Source organism: Scardinius erythrophthalmus (genome assembly GCF_964197995.2).
Source record: "Scardinius erythrophthalmus genome assembly, chromosome: 21".
Lineage (NCBI taxonomy): Eukaryota > Metazoa > Chordata > Actinopteri > Cypriniformes > Leuciscidae > Scardinius > Scardinius erythrophthalmus.
This window is the reverse complement of record NC_138241.1, coordinates 37,103,566-37,123,350: the sequence shown is the minus strand read 5'-3', so window position 1 is coordinate 37,123,350 and position 19,785 is coordinate 37,103,566. Positions and strand designations below refer to the sequence as shown.

At 46.0% G+C, this 19,785-nt stretch overlaps 1 protein-coding gene across 1 annotated transcript in view; it reads left to right on the top strand.

Moving 5' to 3' along the window:
- Positions 1–298: 298 nt before the first annotated feature.
- Positions 299–19,785, top strand: part of ptk7b (protein tyrosine kinase 7b) — a 31,758-nt gene continuing 12,271 nt past the window's right edge. Inside the window, exons 1-10 of the mRNA XM_081350840.1 lie at positions 299–395; positions 1,153–1,316; positions 4,500–4,647; positions 11,889–12,019; positions 13,953–14,219; positions 14,973–15,109; positions 15,183–15,318; positions 17,646–17,765; positions 18,067–18,216; positions 18,823–18,967. Coding sequence (XP_081206966.1) covers positions 316–395; positions 1,153–1,316; positions 4,500–4,647; positions 11,889–12,019; positions 13,953–14,219; positions 14,973–15,109; positions 15,183–15,318; positions 17,646–17,765; positions 18,067–18,216; positions 18,823–18,967 — 1,478 coding nt within the window. The 5' untranslated portion in view covers positions 299–315. The remainder of the gene's footprint in view (positions 396–1,152; positions 1,317–4,499; positions 4,648–11,888; positions 12,020–13,952; positions 14,220–14,972; positions 15,110–15,182; positions 15,319–17,645; positions 17,766–18,066; positions 18,217–18,822; positions 18,968–19,785) is intronic.

The following is a 19,785-nucleotide window of genomic DNA, read 5'->3' as shown; positions in this document are numbered from 1 at the left end:
ACTTGGATAGCTAAATCGCTCAAGTGTTGCGTCTCTGTGTGAGAGTAACCATGGTAACTTTGATCTGCTTGAACACATTTTAATCGTCTTTAATACATGATTGATTCCGAAGGATAGTTTAAAAGACCCGGTCAATTTTTTTAAATAAATACAAAATTATTAAAAAATAATAATAATTATCAATAAATTAATTTTTTTGAGATCCGGGGCTATAAAAAAACATCAGGGGCTGAAGCCCCGGATGCCCATGTCTAACGACGCGCCTGATTGTGATGGTTGTTATGTGTCTCAGGGCTGGAGAGGGGGCCGGTCAGCATGAAGGATCCCGCCTCAGAGGCGGAGCTAGAGGAGGCTGAGCGAATCGTGTTGCAGTGTCACATTGATGGACATCCACGGTGAGTCAAACACGTCTGATGCTCACTCGGCAGGTGACCGTCTTAATGAGCGAGTCATTGAGTCATTTATTCAAACGATTCGTTCAAACGTCTGATTCGTTCAGGGATGAGGCTGTTGTTTATGAATGAGTCATTGAATCTTTGACTCAACCGATTCGTTGAAAACTCTGAATCATTCAGTAATGAAACACGGTTGTGTGTTACTGGGAGATGCGCTGTGGTTCTGCTGGGATATGTGGAACTATTTACATCAATATTGCGTCTAAAATGTAAGTGACTTAATATTAATTACTTGTTTATTGAACTGTCATATGAAATCAGTGTCACATTTTCAATCTTGAGGGTATTCAGCACTCCTGGTCATGTGATGTTCCTTTCTGTATCTTATGTTATAAATATAAAAACTACACATTTTGTTTTTTTACCGCAGTATGTTAGCTGAGTTTCTGTGTGTGCTGCGCTCATTTGTTCCTCAGCAGCAGCACAACCTTGCTTCCATCAGTACATTATATATTATATTCTTATGCACTATCAATCGCCGCTCACACTAAATGAATGCAGAATCATTCTCGTGTTTTGGTGATTCCCTAGTTATTTTTTGTTCTTGACGTTTTAATCAGGCTAGTTGTCCGGTCGGGCAAGTATTCATTTTCACTTGCCCGTTAATGTTGATCCCTGCACTAAACGCATCACATGACTAAAGACCAGCTGTGAGTGATGTAGATGCTGATTCTGAAGATGTGTGTGACCCGTACAGGCCGAGCAGTAAATGGTTCAAAGATGGAGAACCGCTGGTCGGGAAGGACCGGAACCTCACGCTGAGCGACCTCAGCCCAGGGGATTCTGGGATATACTACTGCTGTGCTCGAAACGCAGCAGGACAAGTGTGCAGTAACCACAACATCACGCTCAACATCATCGGTAAGACTATGAGCTTTAACCCTTGTGCGACCCCTTATGGACATTTCTGTATCTTTCAGTATGGTTTTGCCTGTGTTAATGCCAACTGCATAAATATTGGCACAGGTGTGTATTTTTATTGGAATTTTATGATTTCACCCCCATATCCTTTAATAAATCTATTTTACACCAGTAACACAAAATAGTTCCTCTCAGGACCTTAAGGACAAAAATGTCCCCATTGAAACCCATTAAAACCCATTAATATTTAATCTCAGGGCCATTTAACTATAATATGATGCAGTATTTGTAAAGAGGCTTTCATTCTGTTGGCAAGGCTTCAAAATTAAAATGTTTACTATGTTTTACCAGATGTGCCATTTTCTCAGGTTTGGCTCATAAAGCAAATACTCGCTTTATTCCTGTTTTCTGCTTCTGCATATTATAGAGCCAATCGGATAAATTATGCAGCGATAATTGTGTGTGTGTGTGGGTTAGGGTTAGGTAAACCTCTAAAACTCTGTTTTACCTTTTTTTTTAAACTTTTTTTACTTCAACAAAAATCTTTAAAATGAGACCAAACTAAAGTCTGAGCTCTGACAGTTTTTGGACACGGACATTTTTGTCCACTATGGATCTGTGTGTAACTTTTCTTAATTGATGAACAAGATGAACAAGGGTTAAGCAGACGGGTTCTTTGTTTGGCAGCTGTTAGACTGGATGTGATTTGTAGATTATATTAGATCAGGGGTTTCCGATCTCTCAGACCCCCCATCCTAACATTTAAAGGCATAAAGACCAAATTTATACTATGAAAGTGAATAGTATAAATAATCGTGAAATAGTATTAGTTTTACATTTTTCCCAGGTGTAAAACGCCAGCATTAGAGAGTCAGCGCGAGCAGGTTTAGGGATGAAGATGTTGTCTGGTTTATCGCGTGCGACTGCAGATGTTTTCATGCGCTCTGTTATGTTTGTCACCTCATGTGCAAAGCAAAGCAGAAATGTATAAAGCGTAACCCAACACCCCGGCCAGCCTTCCCATCAGCCACCTGTGCTGCTCACACTCACACACACAGACACACACACACACACACACACCTGCAGACAGAAGAAAAGCCCCGCTGAAGAATAGAGAGATCAGCCAGAGCATGAAAATTACAAATGAAAGGAGAGAGGAAGAGGAGATTTAGCAGAAGAATAGAGGAGAGTAAACGCTTGCACGAGCGTGTCCGTCATCTGATGATCTCTGAACGTGACTGTTGCATCTTGTAATTTTATTCTGCCTTCATTCGAATTGTATTGCAAATCTAAAAAATATTGATTCATATTAAAAAGTAGATCAGTATGATCTTAAAATGCATATGCATGTAATATCCAATCATTCACACAGGTCACAGCGACCGGCTCCACATGTTGTGTACTTTATTATTTATTAATCGCGATTAATCACATCCAAAATAAAAGTTTGTGTTTACATATTATATGTGTGTGTGTACTGTGTATAATTATTTTGTATATATAAATAAACACACATGCATGTATATATTTGAAAAATATTTGCATGTATATACTGTTTATATTTATATCATTTATATTATATATAAATATAAATATTTTATATATAAATAAATAAAAAATCTTAAATATATAAATGCATGTGTGTGTATTTATATATACAGAATAATTATACAAGTGTGTGTCTGTATATTATTAAGATCAGAGCGTAACTCTTTTCTGTGTGTGTGTGTGTGTGTGTGTGTGTGTGTGTGTGTGTGTGTGTGTGTGTGTGTGTGTGTGTGTGTGTGTGTGTGTGTGTGTGTGTGTGTTAGGGCTGTAACAAAATATTGTGTCACAATATATTGCAGTACAAAAATGCAATAATATGTATAATGGATAGTTCACCCAAAATAAAAATTACTGTGAGAAAAAATTAAAGTTATCAGAGTTTTAGTGTCAGTACTACATTAAACTACTATATACAATGTTGAATGTAATGTATAATAATGCAATGGGGGGATATGTGTGTGTCCTGATAATGCCAAGTGTCTGATGTTACCAGTAAAGACTGGCCGACATTATTTTAAAGGGGGGGTGAAACACTCAGTTTCAGTCAATCTCATGTTAATCTTGAGTACCTATAGAGTAGTATTGCATCCTTCTTATCTCCAAAAAGTCTTTAGTTTTATTATATTTATAAAAGAAAGATAGGCTGTACCGAGTCTTTCCGGAAAAAAACGAGCGGCTGGAGGCGTGCCGTGTGGGCGGAGCTTACGCGCCGATAGCTAACAACACAGACATTTGAAGCAGTTTTACTCACGGTTCCAACGCACGACCGTGAGCCTTTATCGTTGGGACTGCTCCATCCTTAAGCATTAGACGATCTGCAAATCCGGCGTCGAACTGGGCCTTGTTTATAAAACAATCATCGTCGAAATGCAGGGAACAAACAAAGTCCTGTGACTGCAGCGAGTACAGCGCTTTGATGGGCGTACTGCTTTCGCTCTCTCGCTCTGGTCTACGGGTGCGCGCGCGCCCTTCCGGACCCGTATAAGGAAATTCCGCCCCATCTGACGTCACACAGGCCCATACTCGAAAAAAACTTTCCGAAACTTGTGACAAACCGGAAGGAGTATTTTTGGTACAGAAATACTCCATCAAACGTACAACTTAATTTTTGAAACTTTGTCCATGTTTAGCAACTCAGTATGCATGAAATAGCATTTTCTCCCCCCCCCCCCCCCCCCTTAAATGTATCTAGTCAGTGTCAGAGTTCAAGCATATTCATCTGAAATAAATCTGTACTTTCAGCTTCAGAATCATGAATATTGTTATTCTGGTGTCTCTATCATCCTGCTTTGGGTTTCAGCACCAAGTCCAAGACTATTCATTTACACACACAATGTAATACTACATATAGCATTTTAATCAACAGCACATTTTTATGTTAACCTTTGATCATGTGTCTTGGAGTATCGCAATAACATCGTATCGTGAGTTCAGTATCGTGATATGTATCGAATCATGACATGAGGGCATCGTTACACCCCTAGTGTGTGTGTGTGTGTGTGTGTGTGTGTGTGTGTGTGTGTGTATATATTAATAAGATCAGAACCTTACTCTTCTCTCTCTCTCTCTCTCTCTCTCTCTCTCTCTGTGTGTGTGTGTGTGTGTGTGTGTGTGTGTGTGTGTGTGTGTGTGCAGATAAGACTGTCCCCCGTGTGCTGGTGGCTCCAGTGGATCAGGTGGTTCTGCGTAACGAGGACGCTGTGTTTCACTGTGGGTTCAGAGCCAAGCCTCCGCCGGTTCTCCAGTGGTTCCACGACACAGAACCCGTCGTCAACACATCACGGTGAGACACTTCATCACTCGGGCGACCACACCAAACAAGCTCCAGGTCTCCAGTGCTTAGTTTTTACATTAGACCAGTGAGTCCTTTAAAGCAGACATATCATGAACATCTGACTTCCTCCGTGTGTAAGAGCTGTAATCCGCTGCTTCTACCAGCACAGACAACATGAGAAGTGAAACCCAGTAGCTTTGTGTTGGTGAGTCTTTCTCTGCTAGCATGACAAAAAATAATCCGATCAGGTTTCGCTCTCCTTCTGCTGTATGAAGAGGATCTTATTATTATATTCCCGGCCCTTAATCTGCACGTTTACACACACGGCACGACATTTGGTTTCGCACGCGACAACAGAGACCAGTTCTAACGCAATGATGAAGATCCAGCCTGAAGCTGTTCTGTGGTCGAGCACAGACGAGCACTGAACACTATTGTCTGTAGCAAACATTTATTTTTGCAACCTTCATTTCGGGACATTTAATGAAAATGCAATCGCAGGTGTCCTAACTGTGAGTGTAAATGCAGTTAAAGGTATAGCGGAGGATCTTTCCAAATTTTAGATAAGACCCGCCCTCTCCACTTTTTGAAAAGTTTGATTGATTCACCAGAATGATTGACAATTAGGAGGACCAATAGTATAGGTTACCCACCAGGAAGTAAAACATCCTCCGCTATACCTTTAAGAAAAATAATACTTAAATTATCATTTTGCTACAGTTTTTGCTTGAACATGTATAAAGTAAAAATGTAATGTATAAATCAAATGTAAATTATATAATTGATTTTTCATTTTCATTTTGCACCAAACGTTTCACAAATGTAATTGAAAATGTACATCTAAATACAGAAATGCATTGTCATTTTGCATATTACATTTCAAATTGAACATTGCTACCCATATGCTTCCATAGTGAAAAGGTGCATAATATGTCACAGGTACTGACTGAGGTTGAGAGCATGTGCGCTTGAACTGTGCGAGCGACGAGAGTAACGGCCCGATATACTTCCAGCGAAATCCATAAATGAAACAAAGTTGATTTAGAGTGTGTTTCAGGAGGTGGGCGTGGCTCTGAGGCTCCGCCTTCTCTGAGGTCTGGATCTCCTCCGCTTCATTTCTCCTGCTCAGTCGAGGTCAGACGCGAGTAAAAACATGAGGGCGGCGCTGGGATGTTCGCTAACAGTATATCGCTGATAATGACTTCCAACTTTTACTTAGTGAAGAACTTGTGTATCCTGCGCATATCAGGGCCTTAAAGCGTGTCAGACCACCCACTGATAAATGATCCAGCATGCCAGTGAGTGTTTGACTGGTGCATTATGGGTAGTCCAGTGAATGTTTGGGCACGTTCAGCAGTGATGTTCTGCTTTGATGATGTTTAATGCACTAATAACATCCTGTGCTAATCTCAACACGTCAACACACACTGCAGATCTCACCAGAATCATCTTCATAATCTTCATCTTATTTGATCTGCCTGTTTCTCTCAGTCACGGTTTGATTCTCATCTCCTGTGACTCATGCGTTCAGCTGTTAGTCAGCTTGAAAAGTGTTAATAGAAACATCTTCAGCTGTGAACGTGCTGAAGAAACCCACACACACACACACTAGTGTTGTCACGATACCAAAATTTTGACTTCGATACGATACCAGACCACAATACCTCGACACCGATACTGAATCGATACCACGGCAAAAAAACTAAAACAGTAAAAGTAATTGAAAAATATGACAGAACTTAATCATTGTTTTATAAATTAATTTTAAAAAAGCTAAAAACTCACATGACCAGTATGATCCTGCCCTGCTTTACGACCATTCCCTCCCCTTTATTAAAAATAATAATAATAATAATTACATGTCAGTGTGAACGTCCTTACCAAGATGTTTGCAACATTCACATTATTATCAATCATGCTAACATTTACAAACCTTTCACAACTCTGAACAGGTTGGGATGACCAAAATCTTATTTCATGATACGAGTCATTTAATATTTTTTAAATGTAATTTTATAATTATAATATAGATATTTAATTTAATTGTATCTTTGTAATTAAAAATAAGCAAAAAAGCAAATTACAAACAATATGACAAATACTATAAGAGACAAATAAAATAAACAGTGCTTCATTTCTTTTTTGAAAGCTAAATAGACCTTCTGTGGCTGAAACAATAAGGTCTTCACTCTATAAATTAACTATAGACTGATTCTTAATAAATAGATTAAATTTATTCAGTCAAGCATTGGGTGACTGTCTATTTTCTTTTGTTGTTGGATTAACATTAATCACACAGAATATTGCGCTGCCGGTCCGGCCCTTTAAGACCTGCACGTATCCAATACATAGTCCTACGATTTCTTTTTACAAACGGTTTACGTTCACTAAAGACAAACCCGACTGTGTTTACGTGAATACTCGCCAGGACGTGCATTTTTACATGTCATTTTGACTATTCAAACCTAATAGTCTGCGAAAGAGAACTGAAGTCGCGATCGTACACTGTCTGAGCGGCGTGTGTGTGTGCGCTTCAGGTCTGAGTCCGGCAGCGCGAGCACGTCCCGCACTTTATCTTCTCATGCATGCAGGTTTCTTAGTCAAGTGCCGCGCGTATATATTTTACTGTTCCGCTGTTTAGTAGTGAATGTACACGTCCTGACTCCTGCTGTCACACAGCTACGCAAATTAAGAAATACTGCTCTTATTATTTACTGTCACTCTTAAAGTACCGGTACTAATGAAAGTTTATATCGTATCGTTTTTAATAGCAGGGTATCGCAATACCTTCCTAGTACCGGTACATCGTGCAGCACTAACACACACACACACACACACACACACACACACAGAGGATTCTCTGTCTCTCTTCAGTCTGTTTTGACTGTGAGTCTGAATGTTTGATCATAGTCAGGGGGCCAAAACTGATATTAAAACTTTGTCGGACACTTTTTGGTACAAGTATACAACCTATCCAGTATTAATATTTATCCCCTCAACATGTGTTCTAGTCAGGTTGTCAGCTTAGAAAATGTTTTTTTGTCCATTTTAACACTATATTCTTAAAAGTGGTAAAAGCGGATTTTTTCCCCCAAAGTGCTTCCATTTTCTTCCATGTTGCCTATTGTAATTTTGGGCAAATGTGCAATATAATCCAACTTATGTGCAAGCATGATCATTAAAAAATAATAATCAATAAATACCACAAGAGTATCACACCACAAGGGGCACTGTTGTGTCAGCGCAGCTGTGATTTGGCAGCAGATTGAGGCAGCAGATCCAGAGAAGATGATCACAGCAGGTGTCAACAGTACAGTCTGAACAAAACTTTATAAAGGAGTGAATCACACAATCACATAACAGATTAACTTGATCTATTTGTCTACACAAACATTTACCTCAAGATTCTACCATTCTACCATCAAATGTTGCCAGAAACAGGTAAGCTAAACTGTTTTCCAACTAGCTATATACTTACCAGACATACACTCACCTAAAGGATTATTAGGAACACCATACTAATACTGTGTTTGACCCCCTTTCGCCTTCAGAACTGCCTTAATTCTATGTGGCATTGATTCAACAAGGTGCTGAAAGCATTCTTTAGTAAGGGTGTCACAATTCTCCAAATCCTCGATTCGATTACATTTTCGATTCTAAAGTCACGGTTCGATTCGATTCTCGATTTTAAAAAAATAAATTGAAAGCACAAGCTATGCCATTTTAAGACTTTTATGCAATATAATAATATCTGACCTTTGTTCGCAATACCACACACTACATTGTCAAATTTAAAACGTTTATTAACAACATAATGTAACAATAACTTATATCTTCAGTCAATTGGAAACTTAAACAATATAACCTATTACCTGGCTCCCTGGACTCCTCAGAGCAGTCACAGGCGAATAGCACAGCGTTTTAAATTGGGTTCCCACAGCGTTTGCAACGCAGTACGAGAGAACGTTCTCGTAAGGGAACGTAGGCTACTTGGTTACTTGCGTAACCTCGGTTCCCTTAGAGATAAGGGAACGAGTACTGCTTTGCCTTGCCGTGCTATTTCGCTCATATCAGGAACTTTGCTTCAGTCGATTTAAACCTAAAATCCTTTGGCGAGTTTTTTATGAATTATACTCTCCAGCCACGTCCAAATTGGCGCGCTCGAGGTTGGGAGGGCGCCATGCGCTCCCATTGGACCGTACGGCACTGCTAACTCGCCATAGGTTCGTGCAGTTGCCGCAGCACAGACAATCAGCTCGCTCAGACGAGATATGATGCTCTCGCTGTGCAGCTGCAATGTGTTTTAAAATAAAGGCTTCAATATTCTCTAGAAAAGGAGTTTTACCTATTACAGGCAAGCCAGGCTGCCGTGACATGGGGGCGTGGCAGCATCGACGATTCCATTTTTTGATTCGATAATCGAGATTGAGCATTAATTTCGATCGATTTCGATTTAAAATCGAAATCGTGACACCCTTATTCTTTAGAAATGTTGGCCCATATTGATAGGATAGCATCTTGCAGTTGATGGAGATTTGTGGGATGCACATCCAGGGCACGAAGCTCCCGTTCCACCACATCCCAAAGATGCTCTATTGGGTTGAGATCTGGTGACTGTGGGGGCCATTTTAGTACAGTGAACTCATTGTCATGTTCAAGAAACCAATTTGAAATGATTCGAACTTTGTGACATGGTGCATTATCCTGCTGGAAGTAGCCATCAGAGGATGGGTACATGGTGGTCATAAAGGGATGGACATGGTCAGAAACAATGCTCAGGTAGGCCGTGGCATTTAAACGATGTCCAATTGGCACTAAGGGGCCTAAAGTGTGCCAAGAAAACACCCCCCACACCATTACACCACCACCACCAGCCTGCACAGTGGTAACAAGGCATGATGGATCCATGTTCTCATTCTGTTTACACCAAATTCTGACTCTACCATCTGAATGTCTCAACAGAAATCGAGACTCATCAGACCAGGCAACATTTTTCCAGTCTTCAACTGTCCAATTTTGGTGAGCTCGTGCAAATTGTAGCCTCTTTTTCCTATTTGTAGTGGAGATGAGTGGTACCTGGTGGGGTCTTCTGCTGTTGTAGCCCATCCGCCTCAAGGTTGTGCGTGTTGTGGCTTCACAAATGCTTTGCTGCATACCTCGGTTGTAACGAGTGGTTATTTCAGTCAAAGTTGCTCTTCTATCAGCTTGAATCAGTCGGCCCATCCTCCTCTGACCTCTAGCATCAACAAGGCATTTTCGCCCCCACAGGACTGCCGCATACTGGATGTTTTTCCCTTTTCACACCATTCTTTTTAAACCCTAGAAATGGTTGTGCATGAAAATCCCAGTAACTGAGCAGATTGTGAAATACTCAGACCGGCCCGTCTGGCACCAACAACCATGCCACGTTCAAAATTGCTTATCACCTTTCTTTCCCATTCTGACATTCAGTTTGGAGTTCAGGAGATTGTCTTGACCAGGACCACACCCCTAAATGCATTGAAGCAACTGCCATGTGATTGGTTGATTAGATAATTGCATTAATGAGAAATTGAATAGGTGTTCCTAATAATCCTTTAGGTGAGTGTATAGCTAGGCTAATTTACTTTCATAATTACTAGCTTACTTACTAATAGGTAAATTAAGTTTTGGGCAGATGTGTAATGGAAATATTGTTTTTAATTTATTTGCTGCACAGCAGCCTATTTTACAGTCTGCTATAGCTAAAAGCGTTAATAAGCTTGTTAGATAGCAAAGCCCTCAGCTTATGTCAGAGGACATTGTAGTGATCCACTCAGAAACCAATCAGACTAGTGTAGTGAAAAATGTATTTGCCTTCAGATGAGATAACATGGATCCAGAGGAAGCTGTAAGCCTAGCGTCCAAAGAAAAACAAATAGGAAGAGATATTGATTGGGAACAATGTTTCATTTGTCAAGACAAATATGGAAAATACAGCCAAGATAAAGCCCTTTGATTGAAGTGATTTTTCAGGAAGTGGTGTCTTTGTGCTCTTTCTGGAGATTATTGTAGTATAATATTGTGCAATATTTTTGCAATATAATAGACACACACCATTATTTGCATTGCGCTTAGCTTGACCTTGCTTATTCAATCCATTCAGTCTCAAAGGGATGAGACTGACAACCTGAGAGCCAACCTCTGCCAACCTGAGAGCCACTGCTTTGATGGGGAAAAACATACCTTTGCCATACGACTATTACATAGTTATTACTACTAACTAGTTACTAACCCCCAACCCTAAAGAAGTGAGAGAGCAGTTTTGTTAGGATGGAATTAATAACTATAGTGATATGTGAATGTAATATAATTTGTGTTACAACCTGGTACACTAATTAAGTCAAATAGCACCATAGACCATCATCTACAGTTCTAAATTTCCGCCTTAACATTAAAGTATTATAACTTGTGCAGCATTGCACTGTCTCTCCCTACAAGCTTTAAACTTGGCTTGACTCATTCCCATAGATATGGGTACTGATTGATAGAGGTTTTGGGATACTAGGTTATGTTTCCAAGCTGATATTCACTTTGAAAACTGGTTCTCTTTAGGCGGAGATAGTTTTTTTCATGTTCTAGTTCTGTTGTCTCTTACACTGTACAATAAATGTTCATTCTGACACTTCAGCAGACATCCCATGAGTGTTGGCTTTTATTTGATACCATTTTTATGAATATGGTCCTTGTGGTTGTGGAGATATTCAACATTTACTGTTGGCATGTCGTGTTGAGCAGGAAACCAAAAAATTGGCCTGAAATTGCTTGTACAAGTCACAAAAAAAAAATTCAGCTTGACAACCACCCTAATATCTTACCTATGGGTGTCTTCTAACTAAAAAAATAGGGTGACAGCTTGTACCAAAACATGTCCGCAAAAGTCTTAACGGAAGCCCTTTTCAGAATTGGCCCCCTGACTATCAAACAGATTCTGCCTGGAAGAGCCGCGTCTGATGCCATAAAAACACACCCGTGACCCACATTCTGTGTGTGTGTGTTGTGATGTTGCTTAGCAACAGTAAAAACTACAGTTACACTAATTACTCGCTTTTGGCAGAATTGTTCATATTCTAGTTATTAATAGAATAAACAATTTGTCATGTTGCTGAGTTCTGTACAGTTACAGTTATTTTACAGTTATTTTACTCCTAAGAACAACTCACCTGTGACTAACCTGTGTGTGTGTGTGTGTGTGTGTGTGTGTGTGTGTGTGTGTGTGTGTGTGTGTGCAGGGTTGTGGTGTATGCTAACGGCACACTGCACATCACTCAGGTGAAGCAGCGCAACACAGGTGTGTATAAGTGTGTGGCTCAGTATGGAGAGAACAAACACGTGCATGTGGAGGCAGCGCTCAGGATCGCAGGTGAGACGAAACACTCACACACACACCCACATACACACTCACTTACACTCTCACACACAGACACACACCTCCACCTCCCTCCCCAGCTCCACCTCCCTCCCCAGCTCCACCTCCCTCCCCAGCTCCTCCCCAGCTCCTCCTCCCTCCCCAGCTCCTCCTCCCTCCCCAGCTCCTCCCCAGCTCCTCCTCCCTCCCCAGCTCCTCCCCAGATCCACCTCCCTCCCCAGCTCCTCCCCAGCTCCTCCTCCCTCCCCAGCTCCTCCCCAGCTCCTCCTCCCTCCCCAGCTCCTCCTCCCTCCCCAGCTCCTCCTCCCTCCCCAGATCCACCTCCCTCCCCAGCTCCTCCCCAGCTCCTCCTCCCTCCCCAGCTCCTCCCCAGCTCCTCCTCCCTCCCCAGCTCCTCCTCCCTCCCCAGCTCCTCCTCCCTCCCCAGCTCCTCCTCCCTCCCCAGATCCTCCTCCCTCCCCAGCTCCTCCCCAGCTCCTCCTCCCTCCCCAGCTCCTCCCCAGCTCCTCCTCCCTCCCCAGCTCCTCCTCCCTCCCCAGCTCCACCTCCCTCCCCAGCTCCACCTCCCTCCCCAGCTCCTCCCCAGCTCCTCCTCCCTCCCCAGCTCCTCCTTCCTCCCCAGCTCCTCCTCCCTCCCCAGCTCCTCCTCCCTCCCCAGCTTCTCCTTCCTCCCCAGCTCCACCTCCCTCCCCAGCTCCTCCTCCCTCCCCAGCTCCTACTTCCTCCCCAGCTCCTCCTCCCTCCCCAGCTCCACCTCCCTCCCCAGCTCCTCCCCAGCTCCTCCTCCCTCCCCAGCTCCTCCTCCCTCCCCAGCTCCTCCTCCCTCCCCAGCTCCACCTCCCTCCCCAGCTCCTCCCCAGCTCCTCCTCCCTCCCCAGCTCCTCCTCCCTCCCCAGCTCCTCCTTCCTCCCCAGCTTCACCTCCCTCCCCAGCTCCTCCCCAGCTCCTCCTCCCTCCCCAGCTCCTCCTCCCTCCCCAGCTCCACCTCCCTCCCCAGCTCCTCCTCCCTCCCCAGCTCCTCCTCCCTCCCCAGCTCCACCTCCCTCCCCAGCTCCTCCTCCCTCCCCAGCTCCTACTTCCTCCCCAGCTCCTCCTCCCTCCCCAGCTCCTCCTCCCTCCCCAGCTCCTCCTCCCTCTCCAGCTCCTACTTCCTCCCCAGCTCCTCCTCCCTCCCCAGCTCCACCTCCCTCCCCAGCTCCTCCTCCCTCCCCAGCTCCTACTTCCTCCCCAGCTCCTCCTCCCTCCCTAGCTCCTCCTCCCTCCCCAGCTCCACCTCCCTCCACAGCTCCTCCTCCCTCCCCAGCTCCTACTTCCTCCCCAGCTCCTCCTCCCTCCCCAGCTCCTCCCCAGCTCCTCCTCCCTCCCCAGCTCCTCCTCCCTCCCCAGCTCCACCTCCCTCCCCAGCTCCTCCTCCCTCCCCAGCTCCTCCCCAGCTCCACCTCCCTCCCCAGCTCCTCCCAAGCTCCTCCTCCCTCCCCAGCTCCTCCTCCCTCCCCAGCTCCTCCCCAGCTCCAGCTCCACCTCCCTCCCCAGCTCCTCCCCAGCTCCTCCTCCCTCCCCAGCTCCTCCCCAGCTCCTCCTCCCTCCCCAGCTCCTCCCCAGCTCCTCCTCCCTCCCCAGCTCCTCCTCCCTCCCCAGCTCCTCCTCCCTCCCCAGCTCCTCCTCTTGAATTAATGACATCTGCAACACATTCATGTTGGTTCTGTTCTGTTCACCCTAAGGGGGGTTATTGCTGCTCTTATCCATGCTAGGCTGTTCTTGCCCAGAACTGAACCAGACCGCCAATGGGTTAGGGTTAGGTTAGGCTAGGGTTAGTAGGGTTACCCAAACTGTATGCTAATTGTCATTCGTATTTGACGATAGTGGTCCTGACAGAACAGGTGTTTATCTGCTGTGTGTGTGTGTGTGTGTGTGTGTGTGTGTGTAGAGATCAGCGAGATGGGCGAGCGCATGTCTCGGGTGTTCTCGTCCTCCATCAGGGCGAGTGTGAGCTGTGATCCTCCTCTGGGTCAGCCGGAGCCTCAGGTGTGGTGGGAGCGCGCTGGTGCTCGTGTGGCGTCTGAGGGTCGAGTCCACCAGCGCGACAGAGACCTGATCTTCAGCTCCACACACACCTCAGACTCGGGACTCTACACCTGCGTCGCTCACAACCGGGCCGGAACCAAGCAGCAGGAGCTCGAGGTCACTGTCGCCAGTGAGTCACACACTCATCTGACCCAACACACACTGATCTGACCAAACACACACTCATCTGACCAAACACACACTCATCTGACCCAACACACACTGATCTGACCCAACACACTCTCATCTGACCCAACACACACTCATCTGACCCAACACACTCTCATCTGACCCAACACACACTCATCTGACCCAACACACACTCATCTGACCCAACACACACTCATCTGACCCAACACAAACTCATCTGACCCAACACACACTCATCTGACCCAACACACACTCATCTGACCCAACACACACTCATCTGACCCAACACAAACTCATCTGACCCAACATACACTCATCTGACCCAACACACACTCATCTGACCCAACACACACTGATCTCAAAGTTGAGATGTTGTTGTCCAGAGAGAAAAACAGTATGTGGTGTAGGAGAAAAAGATGCACGAGAGACTGTGTATTTTCCCCGGGTTTAATAAAATTACTTAAACGTCACACTCATCCGCATACATCCGGATCATCCGGATTGAGTGAGAAAAAGCATACAAATAAACATTCAACTCTGGTCACAAATATAAAGGGAAATAAAAGAAAGTGTACAAAAGCTGGTTGAGCGGTTATCTCTTCTCCTCACCTGTCACATCTATTACTGACACTCTCTCTACACACATGTGCTGTTCTCTTTGTTCCTCGAACTACCATAAATGCTCTAAGTGACCATTACAGAGTGTGTGTGTGTGTGTGTGTGTGTTTTACAGCCTCTCCAGAGTGGATTGTGAGGCCGCAGGACACACACATCGAGGAGGGTCAGCCGGGTCTCCTGCACTGCCACGCTCAGGGCACACCTGAGCCACGGGTCACATGGTACCGCAAAAGCATCCCGATCAGTGAGGAGGTGAACACACTCATCATGGTCTGATCAGGTGACCTCGCGTCAGGTTTCTCACACACACACACTCTCTCTGCAGGGCTCTCGTTATAAGCTCTTCTCTAACGGGACTCTGAGGATCAACAGCGCTGAGGTGAACGATGGTCAGATGTTCAGCTGCACGTGTGTGTCGGAGGGAGGATCCATCAGCGCATACGCACGCGTTCACATACTGGGTGAGTGTGTGTGTGTGTGTGTGTGTGTGTGTGTGTGAGGGAGGATCCATCAGTGCACACGCACGCGTTCACATACTGGGTGAGTGTGTGTGTATGTATGTGTGTGTGTGTGTGTGTGTGTGTGTGTGTATGTATGTGTGTGTGTGTGTGTCAGAGGGAGGATCCATCAGTGCACACGCACACGTTCACATACTGGGTGAGTGTGTGTGTGTGTGTGTGTCAGAGGGAGGATCCATCAGCGCATACGCACGCGTTCACATACTGGGTGAGTGTGTGTGTGTGTGTATGTATGTATGTGTGTGTGTGTGTGTGTCAGAGGGAGGATCCATCAGTGCACACGCACACGTTCACATACTGGGTGAGTGTGTGTGTGTGTGTGTGTGTGTCAGAGGGAGGATCCATCAGTGCACACGCACATGTTCACATACTGGGTGAGTGTGTGTGTGTGTGTGTGTGTGTGTATGTATGTGTGTGTCAGAGGGAGGAGCCATCAGTGCACACGCACACGTTCACATACTGGGTGAGTGTGTGTGTGTGTGTGTGTGTGTGTGTGTGTGTGTGTCAGAGGGAGGATCCATCAGTGCACACGCACGCATTCACATACTGGGTGAGTTTGTGTGTGTGTGTGTGTGTGTGTGTGTGTGTGTGTGTGTAAACGCCCACTGCTGTGATTGGCTAACATCTTTGCATATGAAATTAAAACAATAATGTGGAACCCTCTCAAATAGTTTTATTACGTTTTTACTATTACTACTGTCGAGATTAACGAATCGTGAAAGTGTTGTTTATAGCATTATATTTAGATCTATTCCATCATATGAGAGGTTGCAGTGATGAGCATTGAGCTGATGACAGTCTGTTGATCGCGTGAATGAAGTGATCTCATCAGTGCAACGCAATTTCTGCTCTGTCACGAATGCTTTCACCAAATAACAATGCAAACACAATGTAAATACAGTAAGAGCTTCGTTGTGCAGCGTAACAGCGTCATTATAACGGGAGTTTTGGCAAGTGTCCAGATGACCTGTGTGATTGACAGCTTGGGCAATTGTAAAGGGAGCTTTCTTTGATCGCTTTTTGCATATCATTTAATCACAATTTAAATTACAGATTTTTTTCATGTTACTTAGAGAAACAATGTGAAGTTGATCGTTTAGTCACTGGCTTGATTTACTGATGCATAAACAGTATTGAACGATTTTGAGAAAAAGATAATTATCTGAACTTGAATAATTACACATCAGAAATCACTGATCACAGATCAGGCGTTAGAATAAACATGGTTAATTACATGTTTGTGGTGTTGCTGGCAAATCCATATAGTAAAAGTCTGTTTGCAAAGTCTGCGCCGAAATTGCGACTGATTTACCAAATAATCCACAGTGAAATGCACCGAATACAAACAAATAATGCACAGCTGAGACTTTCACAGTTGAAAAAAAACAACACTCTCCTAGCATTCTGATCGTTTGATCCTGTGTCGATCTTTACTCGTTCTCATGGAATATTCACTAACGCTCCAGTGGGCGGGGCCAAAGATGCGGTGATGTAGACGTAGGCGTTGATATTCTTCTGCTAAGGCGGTCTTTCGCTGCACTATTGCGACATAATTCCACACTTTTCAGATCCTGATGTTTTCTGGCCTTGATCTCAATAAAAGCTTTTTTTGAAATATCAATGAAGTTTTGGGTTTTGAAACCTACAGGATATTTTTATATTATAACGACCTCTTAAAGGTGCTCTAAGTGATGTTGGGTGAAGTCATTTCTTGTTGACGTTCGAAGTATTGTCAAACAAAACGGAGGCTAGCTAGACCCTCCCTCCTCCTCATCCGCGCACTAACCCCCCCCAAACCCCACCTCCAAATCCCTCTTGTCGGTTATTGGCTGGAACAGTTTGTTCTGTTTCGTGGTGCGGGTGAGCCCAGTTTGTTTTTCTTGCCGTTTGTGGAGCCTGGGCTGTCAACAGAGACCGTGTGTTTTTACAGTGTGTTCAGGGGACAGGCAGCGAGCGGATAGTGAGGAGGTGTTTGCTGTATGTGACAAACAATGTTTTGGCCTAAAAAACGCGTGACATCGCTTAGAGCACCTTTAACTGTCAAAAGATCAATGAAAGGTTTAATTTTCAGTTCATGACCCCTTTAAATCACGACAATCCACAGAAAGTCTCCAGTATAATAGAACGTGACGTGTGTGTTCGTGATTTGATCTGATGTTGTAAATGACATCAGGTGTTTGTTTTGTCTGTTTTGTTGTGGTTTGCGTGCCGTTACATCACGGCGTGTTTGAGTGCCAGCTTTACTCATGTGTGTGTGATGTGTCTCTCAGAGAAGTTAAAGTTCACGCCCGTCCCGCAGCCGTCGCAGTGTGTGCAGCTGGAGAGAGAGAGCAGCATCAGCTGTGTGGCGACCGGGCGAGAGACACCCACAATACACTGGAGCAGAGCAGGTCAGAGACCAACCCTAACTCTGACAATCATTTCATTTAAATCATTTAAATTCATTTGAAATTCACACAGCAACTAAAATGACTGCTGGTCACTAATATATCAAGATTAGATCACATGAGCTCTGCTGTCTGCTTTCCCATTGGTTGTCGCTGTATCGTGTCACTGCTTATTTGCATAGTCACATCACCCGTGCTGACTTAAACTGAATGACTTCCTGGTGTCAGTGTGAACATGCGTGTTTCTCTCGTGTGTGTGTGTCTTGTGTGTGTGTGTGTCACGTGTGTGTGTGTGTGCCAACAGACGGCGCTGATCTCCCGCCTCACGCGACTCAGATGAAAGGAGTTCTTCACTTCAGTACCGTGAGCCGATCCGACGGAGGAAACTACACGTGTGTGGCGTCCAGCAGCGCTCAGGGAGAGATACGAGCACACGTTCATCTCACTGTAGGAGGTGTGTGTGTGTGTCTGTGTGTGTGTGTGTTCTGGCTGAACGCTGTGGTTGATGACTCGTTCTTGTTCACCTGTGTGTGTGTGTGTGTGTGTGTGTGTGTGTGTGTGTGTGTGTGTGTTCTGATTGAAAGCTGTGGTTGATGACTCGTTCTTGTTCACCTGTGTGTGTGTGTGTGTGTGTGTGTGTGTGTGTGTGTGTTCTGATTGAAAGCTGTGGTTGATGACTCGTTCTTGTTCACCTGTGTGTGTGTGTGTGTGTGTGTGTGTGTGTGTGTGTGTTCTGATTGAACGCTGTGGTTGATGACTCGTTCTTGTTCACCTGTGTGTGTGTGTGTGTGTGTGTGTGTGTGTGTGTGTGTGTGTGTGTGTGTGTGTGTGTTCTGATTGAACGCTGTGGTTGATGACTCGTTCTTGTTCACCTGTGTGTGTGTGTGTGTGTGTGTGTGTGTGTGTGTGTGTGTGTTCTGATTGAAAGCTGTGGTTGATGACTCGTTCTTGTTCACCTGTGTGTGTGTGTGTGTGTGTGTGTGTGTGTGTGTGTGTGTGTGTTCTGATTGAACGCTGTGGTTGATGACTCGTTCTTGTTCACCTGTGTGTGTGTTGTCAGTTCTCGTGGAGTTTAAGCTGGAGCCGGAGCAGACGACGGTGTATCAGGGTCACACAGCCGTGCTTCACTGTCAGGCGTCAGGAGACCCTCAGCCCTACATCCAGTGGAGCATCAGAGACAGACTGCTCAGCAGCAGCTCCAGCAGGTCTCGCTGCACCCGCCTCGCTGCACCCGCCCGCCTCGCTAGACACCCGCCTCGCCGCACCCGCCTCGCCGCACCCGCCCGCCTCGCTAGACACCCGCCTCGCCGCACCCGCCTCGCCGCACCCGCCTCACTGCACCCGCCTCACTGCACCCGCCTCGCCGCACCCGCCTCACTGCACCCGCCTCACTGCACCCGCCTCGCCGCACCCGCCTCGCCGCACCCGCCTCACTGCACCCGCCTCACTGCACCCGCCTCACTGCACCCGCCCGCCTCGCTAGACACCCGCCTCGCCGCACCCGCCTCGCCGCACCCGCCCGCCTCGCTAGACACCCGCCTCACTGCACCCGCCTCACTGCACCCGCCTCACTGCACCCGCCTCGCCGCACCCGCCTCGCCGCACCCGCCTCACTGCACCCGCCTCACTGCACCCGCCTCACTGCACCCGCCTCACTGCACCCGCCTCACTGCACCCGCCTCGCCGCACCCGCCTCGCCGCACCCGCCTCACTGCACCCGCCTCGCTGCACCCGCCTCGCTGCACCCGCCCGCCTCGCTAGACACCCGCCTCGCCGCACCCGCCTCGCCGCACCCGCCCGCCTCGCTAGACACCCGCCTCGCCGCACCCGCCTCGCCGCACCCGCCTCACTGCACCCGCCTCACTGCACCCGCCTCGCCGCACCCGCCTCACTGCACCCGCCTCACTGCACCCGCCTCACTGCACCCGCCTCGCCGCACCCGCCTCGCCGCACCCGCCTCACTGCACCCGCCTCACTGCACCCGCCTCACTGCACCCGCCCGCCTCGCTAGACACCCGCCTCG